The 12637-nt window shown below is 43.7% G+C and overlaps 1 protein-coding gene across 1 annotated transcript in view; it reads left to right on the forward strand.

Moving 5' to 3' along the window:
- NUP93 (nucleoporin 93kDa) overlaps positions 1-12637 on the forward strand; it is a 74109-nt gene that overhangs the window by 32850 nt on the left and 28622 nt on the right. The window contains exons 3-4 of the mRNA XM_009084784.1: positions 10438-10500; positions 12086-12214. Coding sequence (XP_009083032.1) covers positions 10438-10500; positions 12086-12214 — 192 coding nt within the window. The remainder of the gene's footprint in view (positions 1-10437; positions 10501-12085; positions 12215-12637) is intronic.

The raw sequence follows: 12637 nt of genomic DNA on the forward strand, positions 1-12637 counted from the left end.
ACTTCAAATTTGCACATTTTCTTGACATCCCAACGTGTATTTTAAAAAAAAAAAAAAGAGCTTATATTCCTCACACTACGATGCATGTAATCTTGGTGCTTTCTTTGCAGCATTAGCCACTGTCAGCGAAATAAAGTAAATTGAACTTGGGCAAGGTTTTCTTTCCCTGTGTGGGTTTTTCTGAGAGACTTCACATTGCAATAGAAATGTTACGGGAAACCCCTTTGTGGAGGTGCAGCACTGGGGAAAGCCATCTATGCTGGGTTTGGGATTTGTATCCTGGTGTAACTTGGGTGTCGCATTTACAGTGCTGACAGGATTTTGATGTCTCTGAACCAGGCGTTGTCCCTTCGAGGCAGTGAGCGTTCGCTGCGTGCATCGCTTTCTGTCTGAAATGCAGATGGAGGCTGGAAGATTGTTGCTTGGCTTTTCTTTTTACTGAAGCAGAAAGATAACTAGTGCTCCTGAGGAATGTTCAGGAAGGCGATACACAGGCTCTTGGCTGTGGGATGGGGGCACAGCAGCCGAAATCCTTCTGCTTGAGCCAGCCTGAGAACAGGGAGAGTGTCAGGCTCAGCGCTGCCAGGCTGCTACTCGCATCCAGAGGAGGTAAAGAGAACCAATCTTTTTCATTACTGTTTTTTTTTACATACAGTTTTAGACTAACTTGAAGGCATTTAGCTGTTTTTACGCATCTGAAATTGTAAAGGAAGAGAGATGCAAATACCAATTGTGTTTTGGTTTCCCCAAAATCTTGAAAGCATCCCTGTTTCTCGCAAACAGCAAGGTTATGTGCTCCCAGTCAGACAGGCAGGAGGATGAAGCACTTAGCAGGGGTGGGGGAGCCCAAAGGACTGCCCTGAAATTTTCAGAAGTGGGTTAGAGGAGGATGGGTGTTAATGACTAACAGGTTTGTTTAATAATTTGTCCCTCTTGCTGGTGATCCATCAGAAATGTGTCATTTTGGGCTGGGAGATGCTCCATTGACTGATAGGGATGGCAGTTTGGCTTTCGGATGTGATCCTGAGAAATGAATTTTCTGCTGCCAGGTTAAGTGGGTGATTGTGGCTGCCTATATGTCAGTGCTAATGTACAATTAGTCCCTCTGCAGACACTGCAAGCTTGTCCGTGTGCCTCCTTTATGCCTTTTGCTTTTCTTTTCAAGCTACTCCCTTATTAGCTAGTGTCTTCTGCGGTGTTTGGAGAGAAGCCTATCCTCCCATAGCAGGGCTTGGACACTCCTCTTTCCTTGGTTTTATCATTTTTTTGTGTGGTGCTGAGGGATTTCCAGTGGCTGCTTTCTCAGCTTACCCCATCTCAGGAGACTCCTCGCCAGCTCTCGGTACAGTGAATTGAGGTGTGGTCTGCAATGGCAACTGCTTCGTCCCTGCCCCTGCCATGCAAGGACGTGACACGGGCAGAAATTCAACACACAGGTTTTATTTCTCTCTGTGTTATTTAAGCATGGTTTCCTCTTAGAGGGAAGAAAATGCACAGCTACATCTCGAGGAAATGTGGAGTAACCACGATGCTAAAATGGCAGCGAAAGAAATAAGAAAATGGCGTCATCAGTGAAATTAGTTTCGATGGCTCGATTTGAGTGTCCTGCCTGATGCCGAGGATGTTTTCAGCAAGAGGTATTACAATATGACTGTACAACGAAGATATTATATCATTTAAATCTGTCATTTTGTTCACAGTATTCCCTTAAAAACGTGATCCCGGAGAGGCGAATGTAGCCGCTTATGCTGGTGGATAGTCAGAAATTATCTTTGTTTGCATGCTGGAAATATTTTTAATACAGGATTGTATTGTGGATCCCAAGCCCATTGGAATTACCTCATAATTAAATTTATTTAAAATAAATTCCGAAAAAATAGGCAAAGCCCTGAGTTTGGCTTTGATTGCGGATCCCTTGATGCGTTTGTGATTTTTGTGGGGTTCTGTTTTTTTAATCCTGATGCCAATGCAAGGGCTCGTGTTGCGCAGAGTGTAGTCACTCATCGTAGCGCTGAGCAAAGCCCCACGCTGAGGTCATCCCTCTGCATTTAAAAATTGTGAGAAAAACAGGTAGCCATGTATTTGGAAACTTGATGAATGAGCTCAGATTTCAGACTGGGTGGTCTGTTCGCTCTGTGCTGGTGCCACTGCTGATGGTGGAACACCAGTGCCCAAGGAGATAGACTTCCTGTGGGTCCTGCTGCTGGTCATGCTGGTTTGATCTACGGGGAGAGCTTCCCACACTCAAGAAGTTGTGTTCCGCATGAGGTAGTGTTGGGTTTAACTGCCTTTGTGACATTTTGGTTTCTTTATCTGTGCTAAGACGCAGTGAAATGTTGTCTGAGATGCATTCAGGTTTGATGTACCAGTGTTAGCCAGCTGAGCAAGCTCTTTCTGATGGCTCTTGAGTAACGTTTCCTACTGTCGTAGTTGGCTGGCAAGAGTGTCCGCCTTCTTTCTCCAGTTGAGATAGATTTTTTTCATTGTTCTTCCTTCTGTTCTTTGCATGTCCTCTAAGCTGGTTAGGGATGATCAAGATTTTCTATTTTGTTATTGCACAGATCTCCTTGGTGCTTTGTAGCTCAGTAGGACCTGGGATTCTCATTGAACTGTTCCCCGTTGCATCATAGTGAGAAGGAAAAGGAGTATGTGCCTGGGGAGAAAGAGAGGATCACTAGAGAAGGAAACACTGTTGCTTACACTACTTTTGTGTTGCATTAACAATTGCTGTCAAAAATGATCTGTGCAGTGGCGGCTGATAGTTGTAAGTGAAAGAGAACCTCCTTCTGAGCAACTTTGCTGTAAAATTTTAGATTAAGAAAGGTATTATCTTTAGTTTTAGACCATTAAAGTGTTTGTGACTTAGAGAAAAGCCTACTAAACCCCCTTCTAACAGCATCCCCATGCACCGTGCAGCCCAACATGACACAGCAATGATTTTTAGAGCCTGAGAATAAGAGACTAATCTGTGTAATTGAAGTTATTTTGGTTTCACTCTGATGGAGGGGAAAGATACAACAAATAGTATGGATAATTGCTAATATTTTAATGATTAGGCACACTGTGTAAGTAATATATAAATTATATATATTGTGGTGGCTGATATATTGTGTTTTTTAGAACAGAGCGTTCTATTTCTCTCATTTTAATCATTGCCCTTGGATTTGTTAAATCTTGCAAATGTCTCTTGACATATTTTGTAAAATCTTAAAATACACAGGAATGCTGCAGTGGATTTCCATGCTATGTTAGGAGTTACGCCACTCATAAGTACAATTTGAAGTGAAATATTGAAGTTTCTGAGCATCCTACACTGAACTAGGAGAAACTAAAATTGCACGGAGTCATGTTTCATGCCAGCAGCGATGATCTCTGCTTGTATGCAGAACCACCAGTGCCACATAACAGAGGGTTGAATTTTGGGGCTGCTGAGTGCCTGGTACAATATTCCATCAGGAAATCTGAGCGGTGGTATTTTTCTAGACATTTCCAGTGTGATAAAGCTGTTCTCCCTGTATGTCTCATGGTAAATGTTGCTTCTATTCTCTCCAAACACCTTGTGCTCTCCTTGAAGGCCACATGCTGCGGTTGTGTTTCCGAGGACTGCGGTTGGGTGTGGGATGTGATGGTGCCTCTCAGTGCTGGGCATGGTTTGGTATTAGCATTCTGCTCTTAACGGGTGATCTCCTGGCTGAAACGAGAGCTAAGAGGTATTTGTATTTCTACCCTCCAAGCCTGTATGTCTAAGGAGCACATTTCCAGTCTTTACTTGCCAGATCCAAACAGGCCCAGCAAGAGTCAAAGAGCGTGCACCATCTGCCCCTGCTTCTGTTGGAGTTGATCTGTGACTTCCCAAGGAGAGCTTCTTTCGGCAGTTTGAGTTTTTCCTGTCACAGCTAGAAGGAATAATGATATTCATCCAACACTGCAAAATCCAATGTTCCTGGATACGGTCTGGAGATTACTGTGAAAACTGAATGAGTTTCACAAATCAAACAGTCTAAAACAGTAAAATAATACAAAAAAAGTACTAAGTTTTTACACTGCCAGCACTAACCTGTGGCAGAGAGCACTTTGGTAAATATTTGCCTAAGGCTCACACTGCCACGCAGATGAAAGGCTGTGAGCACTGCATCAGTGGCATGCTGATGGTGGGGCAGGGAAGCCCTGTTCCTGCCCCAGAGCTTGTCTCCAGGGGAGGGTGCTGCTGTGCATCTTCCAGGGTGCACGCAGCACAGGGAAGAGGCTTGTGGGCAAATAGCAGTGTCCCTCTTGGTTCTACACTGCGTGTGCTGCCGCTGAGCCTGCGCAGGGAGCTCTGCTCTGCCAGCACACACAGGCTCCAGCACGGTGTGCATTGTGTCTTATTGCTGCTGGGGTAAGCTCCAGGCTGCTGCTTCTCCATCGGGAGAGGAGATGGTGTTGCAGCTCTGCAAAAGTTGATTTTGCTGGAGCAGAAAGCAGCTTTTAAAAACTGAAGCATCTATAAAATTGTTGCTAGTCACGCAATGGAGAGGAAATGAGGCTTTGTGTATTTTAAAGACTTAGTGACAAGCAAATGCTAGCTGGGTGAGGAAGAACTCTCCTACCTTGGCTCTCAAACCGGTTGAACTTGAGTATTGGCTGGAAGTGTAGAGCAGTCATGGTGCATGTGGGTTGAGACCCCTGTGAAGGCAGGTAGCAGAGCAGCAAATCTTCCCCAAGCCCAGTGTTTGGCTGTAATAGCACAGAGTTGTGTTCTCACTATTGCTTACATGTTTTTCCCTCATCAGCTTCAACATGGCTGTTGGTTTGAATGTCTCTGATGCATCAACCAGCTCTCAGGTCTTAGCAAACTATAAATCCTTCTGGTTTTCCCTGCTGCTTCTCCTGTTCAGTCAACAGTGAATTAATAATGTTATGGGACTTCTCACTCTAAACATGATGGTAAGGAGCTTGGGAAATGTGTGTTGTAGTTTGACAAGCACAGGTGTCTTAGACTAGGGAAATTTTGTGTTGCTAAATCCTTAAATTGAACAATGTGTACAGGTATGGGATGAGTCTCCTCAGACTGTCCTTTCCAGTGGACCTTTGTGTCTGCAATCTTTCATTCCTTGTCTCCTGCAGCTTCGAAATGATACTGACTGGCAAATCACCTTTCCTTGGGCTCTCTTCCCCTCTGAGGATTTCTGCACTCAGACCCTCAGTCTAATTTGGCCCTGTAGCAGTTTCCCAAGGAGAAAGCCAATTTCACAAATGCTCTTGGCTTGGGTTTGGTAGCTGATCTTTGGGCAGCTCTTTGCTGCTTTGAAGGACACTGTTTTATAGGCCAAGGTATGTAGCAAAGCTGCTTATCTGCATGGCTTTAGCAAAAATTATTTAGCAAAAAATTTCAGCAAAACACATCTTGGGAGACCTGAGGAAGCTTCCAAGAGGCACTGGTGTCATGCATGCAAAAGAAGAGTGAATAGGCAGAAATACCACCCACACTACACTGGCGTGTCCCCTTCCTCAGGAGTACAGGGATTGGCACCCTGTGGCTCATAGGCCCTTTGGCCTATCAGTTGAAAGCCAGCCAGCAAGCACTGGTGCTTGTGTCAGCACAAACTATAATTTGGATAAAAAAAGCAATAATACATAATAAAGTCAATTATTGTGGCAGTGGGATCCATAGTTTTTTGCTTTATTTTCTGTTTCCCAAAGGAGCATGGCCAGGAGGGCTCTGTCAGCATACACCACTCCAGGAGTGTGCTCAGACACGTCCACATTTGCAGTAGGATTGTATTTAGCAAATTGTTTCTTAAAATTGCTAGTAGAGATAATAAATTTGGGTGCTTCACCTGGAGCTGCTGTACCCAAACCATTGCTGGAGAGTGATTTTTGTTAACCATCCCTGCTGGATTCACTGGATCTGCTGGAAATCCAGCACTTGGAAATATTTTAATCAAAGAGCAATTGACTTGAAATGGTCCCAGATTGTTCATTTCATTTTCTTCTTTCTTTCCTTGCCAGTGAAAAAGTAACCATTGCTGTCAGCATCCAAGGCCTCAGCATACTATTTGGCAACATTTGCCTTGTCTTGACAGCTTGAGTAGGAAGATCAAGTATTAAAAGTATGGCCTGGCTGATGAAAGTAATTAAGAGACTTCTCTCAGCCAGGAGAGAGTTTACTAACCTCATTTACTGCGGTAAATAGAAGAGACTTTCAGTCTCCTGTCATAAAGAGACCATCGATGCATGCATGTGTGCCCTTTTGTACTGATAATGAATTACTGGAACACTTTCTTGATGGAATTCAGGCTGGAGCAAGGCAGGTACTGGTTCCTGTCAAATCAGCTTGTGTCAGCAGTTCTCCGAGATGAGAAATAACAGTGGAGCAAGGAATGGGGTGAGAACAGGGAAGTGTCATGAGGTACCAGGGGTCTTGTTCTGCTCCTCCACTGGTGAGGCCACTTCTACAAACCATCCATGAGCAAGGCAAAGTAGGGCTGGATTTCAGCAGAAGAGGGAGAACGTGAGGCTGGAATTGAAGGCATAAGAGATCCAAGAGGATCCGGAATGTGCTTGGGAAAGTTGCTAAGAGTCAGTAGACATGTAAGAGTAAGCAGGAAAACTGAAAAATGGGAACCTGAAGGTGGGAGAGTGGACGTATTTCTATGCTGTGTCCCTGTTTCGCAAACACCTTCTCATCGGATATTGTACAAGTGGTGTGTGGGAAACATTCAGCAGCAAGTGTTGCAGAGAGCTGGTGATGGAGAAAAGTTGTACTGCTTCCCTTCCAAACTAGACACAGGAAGAATGTGTGGGAGTCCCACATTAACACAGAGGTAAATAAAAGCCACTCACTAAAGCAGAGCAGTGTGATGTGACATTAGGACTCTGTGAGCTTTTTGCATAAACCTACCTTAAGGAGATAAGATACATGTTCATTTTCAAGTGAAATCCAGGCAATGTTGGGATCCCTGCAATGGCAGGGCTTGTACACAGACAGCTGCAAGGTGAGGTTTTCACCTCTGAGGTTTTAGCATTGCTCGTGTTAGCTCTTCCTATCTTTGCTATCTGCTGCTACGAAATAGCCTTTTGTCTCCTTACAGTAATCTCTGTTCTCCTGCTTTTGTCTTTGGATGCTGAATATGAAGCAATGTCCTGTTCCTCGTTGTGCAATCGGTAGCATCTCCCCTGAGAGTGCAGCTCCTTCGATGTGGGTCGTGTACTCCCTGTGTGTGCTGAACACTGTATCCTTGTTACAGGCTGCAAGTGTTTGGCAAAGTCAAACCTTGCCTCTGGGATTGCTGAAAGCTTTTAGGGCAGATGTAACTGGTGAGCACAACCAGCACTGTTAACAACCCAGACTTCTTAAGAGATACATGAACCTTTAAGGTTGTGGCCTACGATTTTTGAGGACCAAAATTCTCTAACATAAAGCACATCTCTTCCATCTTGCTGACCATCCTTGTTCCACAGCTCTGCTTTCTCTTATAGCAGAGGGACATCTGTGTGCATTTATGTACGTCCATGAAATCTCCATGTCCAGTGACCAAACTGTAGTGCACCGCTAGGTGGCAATCGATAAATCCAGGGAATCCAGACTGTTACAGCACTTGGGACACCCTTCACTTTCTTAGCAAGTGAAATTGTGGCCCCCAAAGCCTGGAGTGACACTCCCAAGAGCTCATGCTTGGCCTAACTAAGCAGAAGCAGTCTCACGAGCTCCAGCACATGAGCTCCAGCATCAGTTACTGAAACTCCCTCTTCTGAGGTTTAACAATTAGCCTGTAATTAACTGAAGCAGCAACTGTCATGCTGCAGTCATAATGTTTAGCACAAGACATAGGGCAACCTTTTGTAAATGTACCTCTCCTCAGTGAGGCATTACAGATATTATTTGGTATGTGTGGGGATTTTCAGTTGCTAAAGGAATAGTTTTTGAGATTGAAAAAGACAATTATCGTCCTCTAACTGGCATTCAGTGTAATGTAATCCATTAAACGGACGTAGTGAACTCTCTGGGAGCTGGGAGGTTTCATTAAGAAAGGTACTAAGGCTGGATTTACTGACTTCAGGGGAAGTTCAAGCACATCTTAAATTACTCTGTCAATTGCCATCAGTACTGTGTCCTTTCTAGGCAGGTACCTGCTCAGCTCCCACGGCATGCATCCCTCCAAGGAAGGAGGGGCAGACCAAGGGTGGTAAAGGTAGAACTTGTATCTCCTGGGGCTTTCAGGAATCCAGTGCTCAGATAGCAAGCAGGGAGCCAGGCATCCAGGACCTCTACAAGCTCAGCACCTTCCATCACGTCCAGGTAGCTGTAGGCCTGTGTCACAGAGGCAGTGAGCTGCCTTTGCCTGTAAAATGAGCCGCGTTGTTAGAATATGGTTAATGCTGTTTTCTGCAGCATCAGTTCACTACCATTAGAAATGTGCCTGTCTCCTCTGCTCATATGTTGGTGTGTGCTTTGAAGGTCTAGAAGCACTGCTTGTTAGAATTCCAGATAATTTTTCTCCACTTTAGGTTGGAGGTGGAGAAATTAAAAAAAAAATCCCAAAAAACAACCAACAAAAAGCCCCCACCAAACTTGTTGCTTTTGCATAGTCCTTTCACCCATGCAGACACAGACAAGCCTTAGAAAACGTGTCTCCATCCCTCCCCACCTCTCCTGCACAGAGCCAGGGTTGGGTCTTGGCCCGCTTAGGTGACTGCGGCAGCGGCAGCTCTTGTCTTGGTGACAGCTGCTGCAATAGTTGGTCCCCAGACGTGTACAAGGATCTGGATTTAGCTTCTCTTTTTCAGATTGTAACTGCGATTTCTCTGCGGGTATTGTCTAAAAATAAAGCAGGACATGGTGGCTGATGAGATGAGGAATAGGCTGTAGAAGTGAGTGCTCTCTCCTGGAGGTGATTCGAGGGCTGTTTCTGGGGAGCCGCGTTGCATGGCTGTCTCAGAGGATGGCAGTTTGTTCTCTCTCTGGTATACAGAAAGGGGTCACATTCCTGTTTCCAGCTGAAGGGGGTCATAGGCTGTCCCATATACCTCAAATGCTTGTTCTACATGTTTCAGAAGGAAAGGGTGCAATGCCCTTTTTCACATGCCAGCGCTGGGAGCAGGAAGGCAGCAGCACACCTCTGCGGCAGTTTCCTGCCAGATTTCTTCAGTTTGGGGTGATTTCAAACACTCCTCACCTCCCAGAGCTAAGCAGCAGTCTGTGATACCTGGTGGTTGTACTGCTGCAGGGCTCTTTGTGAGACCTACCATAAATATACTTTCCTAAGAGCCCAAATCTCTCTGTGACAGCAGAGGGATTCTTTGCAGGAAGATGGGGAGAATGAAGGGCAGGAAAACCTCCTGTTTCCTGACACATTCAGTTGGACACTGCTGCAATTGTGTGTTCTTTTTATAAAAGCATAAAACACGGTCCATTGAATTCCACTCCCTGTGTTTGTTCGGGGCTTTTGGTTTTAGAGCTGTGGAGTCAGTGTACAGACTTTTAAGATATTAGCACTTAATGGAGTTGATCGTTTATAGTTGATTACTTCAGAGGGAGACAAAGGCTTCTGTTTCTTTTTTTTATGATCTGAATAATGATTAAGTTGAAGTCTGGAATTACAAATCAACTTGTTTTCTTTAATTGGCGATATAACAGTGAAGTTGCAAAATAAAGATATTCAAATTAAGGTGCAATAAATGGATCCTGATTATTGTCTCTGTGTGTTACTGCAGTTTTCTCCACAACTACTTATTTAAAGTTCAAACTATCTTACATTTCCTACTACAGGTCATGAAAGTAACCTTTGGGATAAGGAGCTAACAGCTCATCTAAATCAGTCCATTTGTGTACACCTAACCTCTGAGATTTACTGATATACTGAAAATTAAAAAGACCATTCTTTTTTTTTTTACCCACTCCAGCTGTTTGCATGGAGAGAAGCTGTGTGGTAAACTTTTCCTGTATGCTTTCTAACTGTTTAGTTATTTCCATCCATCCTCAACTGACTATTTTTAAGGCTCTTTTTCACAGTTCCTATTGGTCCTCCAAGAGCTCCACTTCTGCCTGAAGCTGCCAAGTCAAAGCCTGTTTTATTTTTTTCAGCACACTCAAGTCCAACAATCTTATCTTGGCTTATCGTTCCTACCAGCTTTCATCCTAGCTCCCTCAAATGGAGAGCAAGAGGAAGCAGATGCTGGGACACAGAGATAAAAGAGAAGAGAAGCAGGACATTTCACTAGGATTTAATGCATATTAAAAGAGGGGATTAATGCATTTTCATTTTCACATTGCTCTGTATGAGCATCTTACTGTACCTTTGGTGAAGTAAAGTGACCTTCAAACTTGCCAGGAGTGGACTGGGTGGAGCGCTCTGAGCACTTTTCAGAGCTAAAAGAGCTGAGTACTGCAGTATGTATCTGATGGTTGTGCAAGGCTGATTTTTTGGCTGAAGCTCTGTTTCTCTTTTTCTGCAGGGATTCCTGAAGAATGAAAAAGATAATGCATTGCTGTCTGCCATTGAAGAGTCCAGGAGGAGGGTAAGTTGGAAGAAGGAAAGTTTTTTCCTGTAAAACAAACAAACAAAAACTCAAAGGGAGAGATTTGCTGAGTCCAGTCTTCTTTCCTTGAAAGGGATGAGTACTCAGTCTGTAAGCAAAAAAGGGAGTTAGCCTTTCCCTGTTCATGTCCTGTCTCTTCACCTTCAAACAAGTAGTTGTTTTGAAGATCATCTGAGCCACAACTTGTTCCCTGATGTGAAATTCATCTGATCCTGTTTCTGAATCTGTTTATGCTTTTGGTATCTGTCATGTTCTGGGGCAATGATTTCCACAATTGAATTATGCAGCATGGAAAAATGCTTCCTGTTGTTTCTCTTAAAACTGCTTCTTGGAAATATAATTTCTTGCTTCCTAGTGCTAATGTTACAATTGTTTCCCTCCATGTACTCTTGGGGCATCAGGCTTAGAACTGAGCCTGTGTTTCTTTCAAATGATAAGAAATAGTACTTGAGCATTATTAAATTATTTTCATTACATATAATTATACCGTAATTATTGAAGCATATTTAAGACCCCATTGAAATGATTGTAGTGAATGTAAGGGCAAGACCTATATCCTACCATGAAAGTATGAAGTGAATTTATATAACAAAACAAAGAAATAAAGATCTTATGCTCTAGTTGCTAAATATTTGCCAAATGTCACTGCCTCTTATCAATTCATTTATAGTGGGGAAGGTTTTGCCCCTTAATTGGCAATATCCTAACAGTGGACTGTGATGAAACGAAAAACTTATTCAGCCAGCCAAGTCTGTACGCAGCAAGTTCTGTACACTGCAGCATGGAGTTGTGTGAAAGGGAAAAAAGTGGAAGACACAGCGTAGCTTATTCTCTACTGAGAATTAGCGGAGAGATAGTCATATTTCCTGTCCCAGTATACCTGAGGCTGTTAGTCTCACCCCAACAATAGCAGGAAAGGATGTGAAGCACCTTCTGTATCCTAATGCTATTGCCAAAATAAGGTCCTGAGTTACACGAGAGAGACTTTCTGATTCTTTGGCACAGGCTGATTCTCCCTTAATACTTTTATTTTATCCTACTTCGCATTTAAAAGTATAACACACTAGTGAAGGCCTGAAAAAGAATTATGGGCAATAAACACACATCTCTGTTAAGAATGCAGTAAGTCAGACCTTGATAGCCTCTGGAGAGGTGAAAAGCTGCTTGTCATTAGAGAAGTTGCCTCAACAACCAGACAAGTCAGTGATGACCTGGTTGTTGTGTGTGCTGCTAAGTTAAAGAAGCAAGACTATCAATTTCCAGCCTGCTCAGATTTGTGTGCATTGCAGTACCATGGAAGAGACACAGTTTCCCTGTTGTACCAGCTGGGGGTTTGTGGAAGTTGTCTTAATTCCACACACACCTACTTTCTGAATCCCCTTGTACCTGAACAGGAAACCTGTTTAAAATAATATGCAGCACATCGTTAGCTCTTGAGGGCTGACCTGGCTGATTTATGTAGTTGCTGTTTTCTGTGTCATTTTTGGTCTTGTCTATTAATAGCAGAGCTAGGCTGTTGGGTGTTCCTGCATGATCCTTAGCTCTTGTTCTTCTTCACCAACAGACTTTTGCTATGGCTGAGGAGTATCACCGGGAATCAATGCTGGTTGAATGGGAACAGGTGAAGCAAAGGATTCTGCATTCTCTGCTTGCATCGGGGGAAGATGCTCTTGATTTCACCCAGGAAAATGAGGTAACTGTCTTTCTAAACACTGTGCACAGTCACGCACGGCATGTATGCAGCTGGCACTCCAGCACTGCTGCACCTCTGGATTATTCTGCAGCTACAACTGTGTGAAAATGAGAAACATTGAATCTCTTTTAGTTCCAGAATGGCTGTGACTAGCAGAATGCATTGTCTAACAGAATATCAAACCTTTGTGATAGTTCTGTTGCCTGATGGCTACAGGCAGTGGAGCTCCTATTGCTGAAGCTGTGTTTAAGCCACATATTTGCAAACTGGAAGGTCTCATGCAAACACATTAAGTCAATAAACCCAGGGGGCAGAAAACACATTGGGGAACTTCACCTTCAGGAAATGTTTGCAGTGCTAGTGAGACCAGGCAGTTTCTCAGGTACAATTGTGCTTACACATAGGTCTTAGAGTGTCTCTTTC

This window comes from Acanthisitta chloris, unplaced genomic scaffold (assembly GCF_000695815.1).
Source record: "Acanthisitta chloris isolate BGI_N310 unplaced genomic scaffold, ASM69581v1 scaffold8521, whole genome shotgun sequence".
Classification (NCBI taxonomy): domain Eukaryota; kingdom Metazoa; phylum Chordata; class Aves; order Passeriformes; family Acanthisittidae; genus Acanthisitta; species Acanthisitta chloris.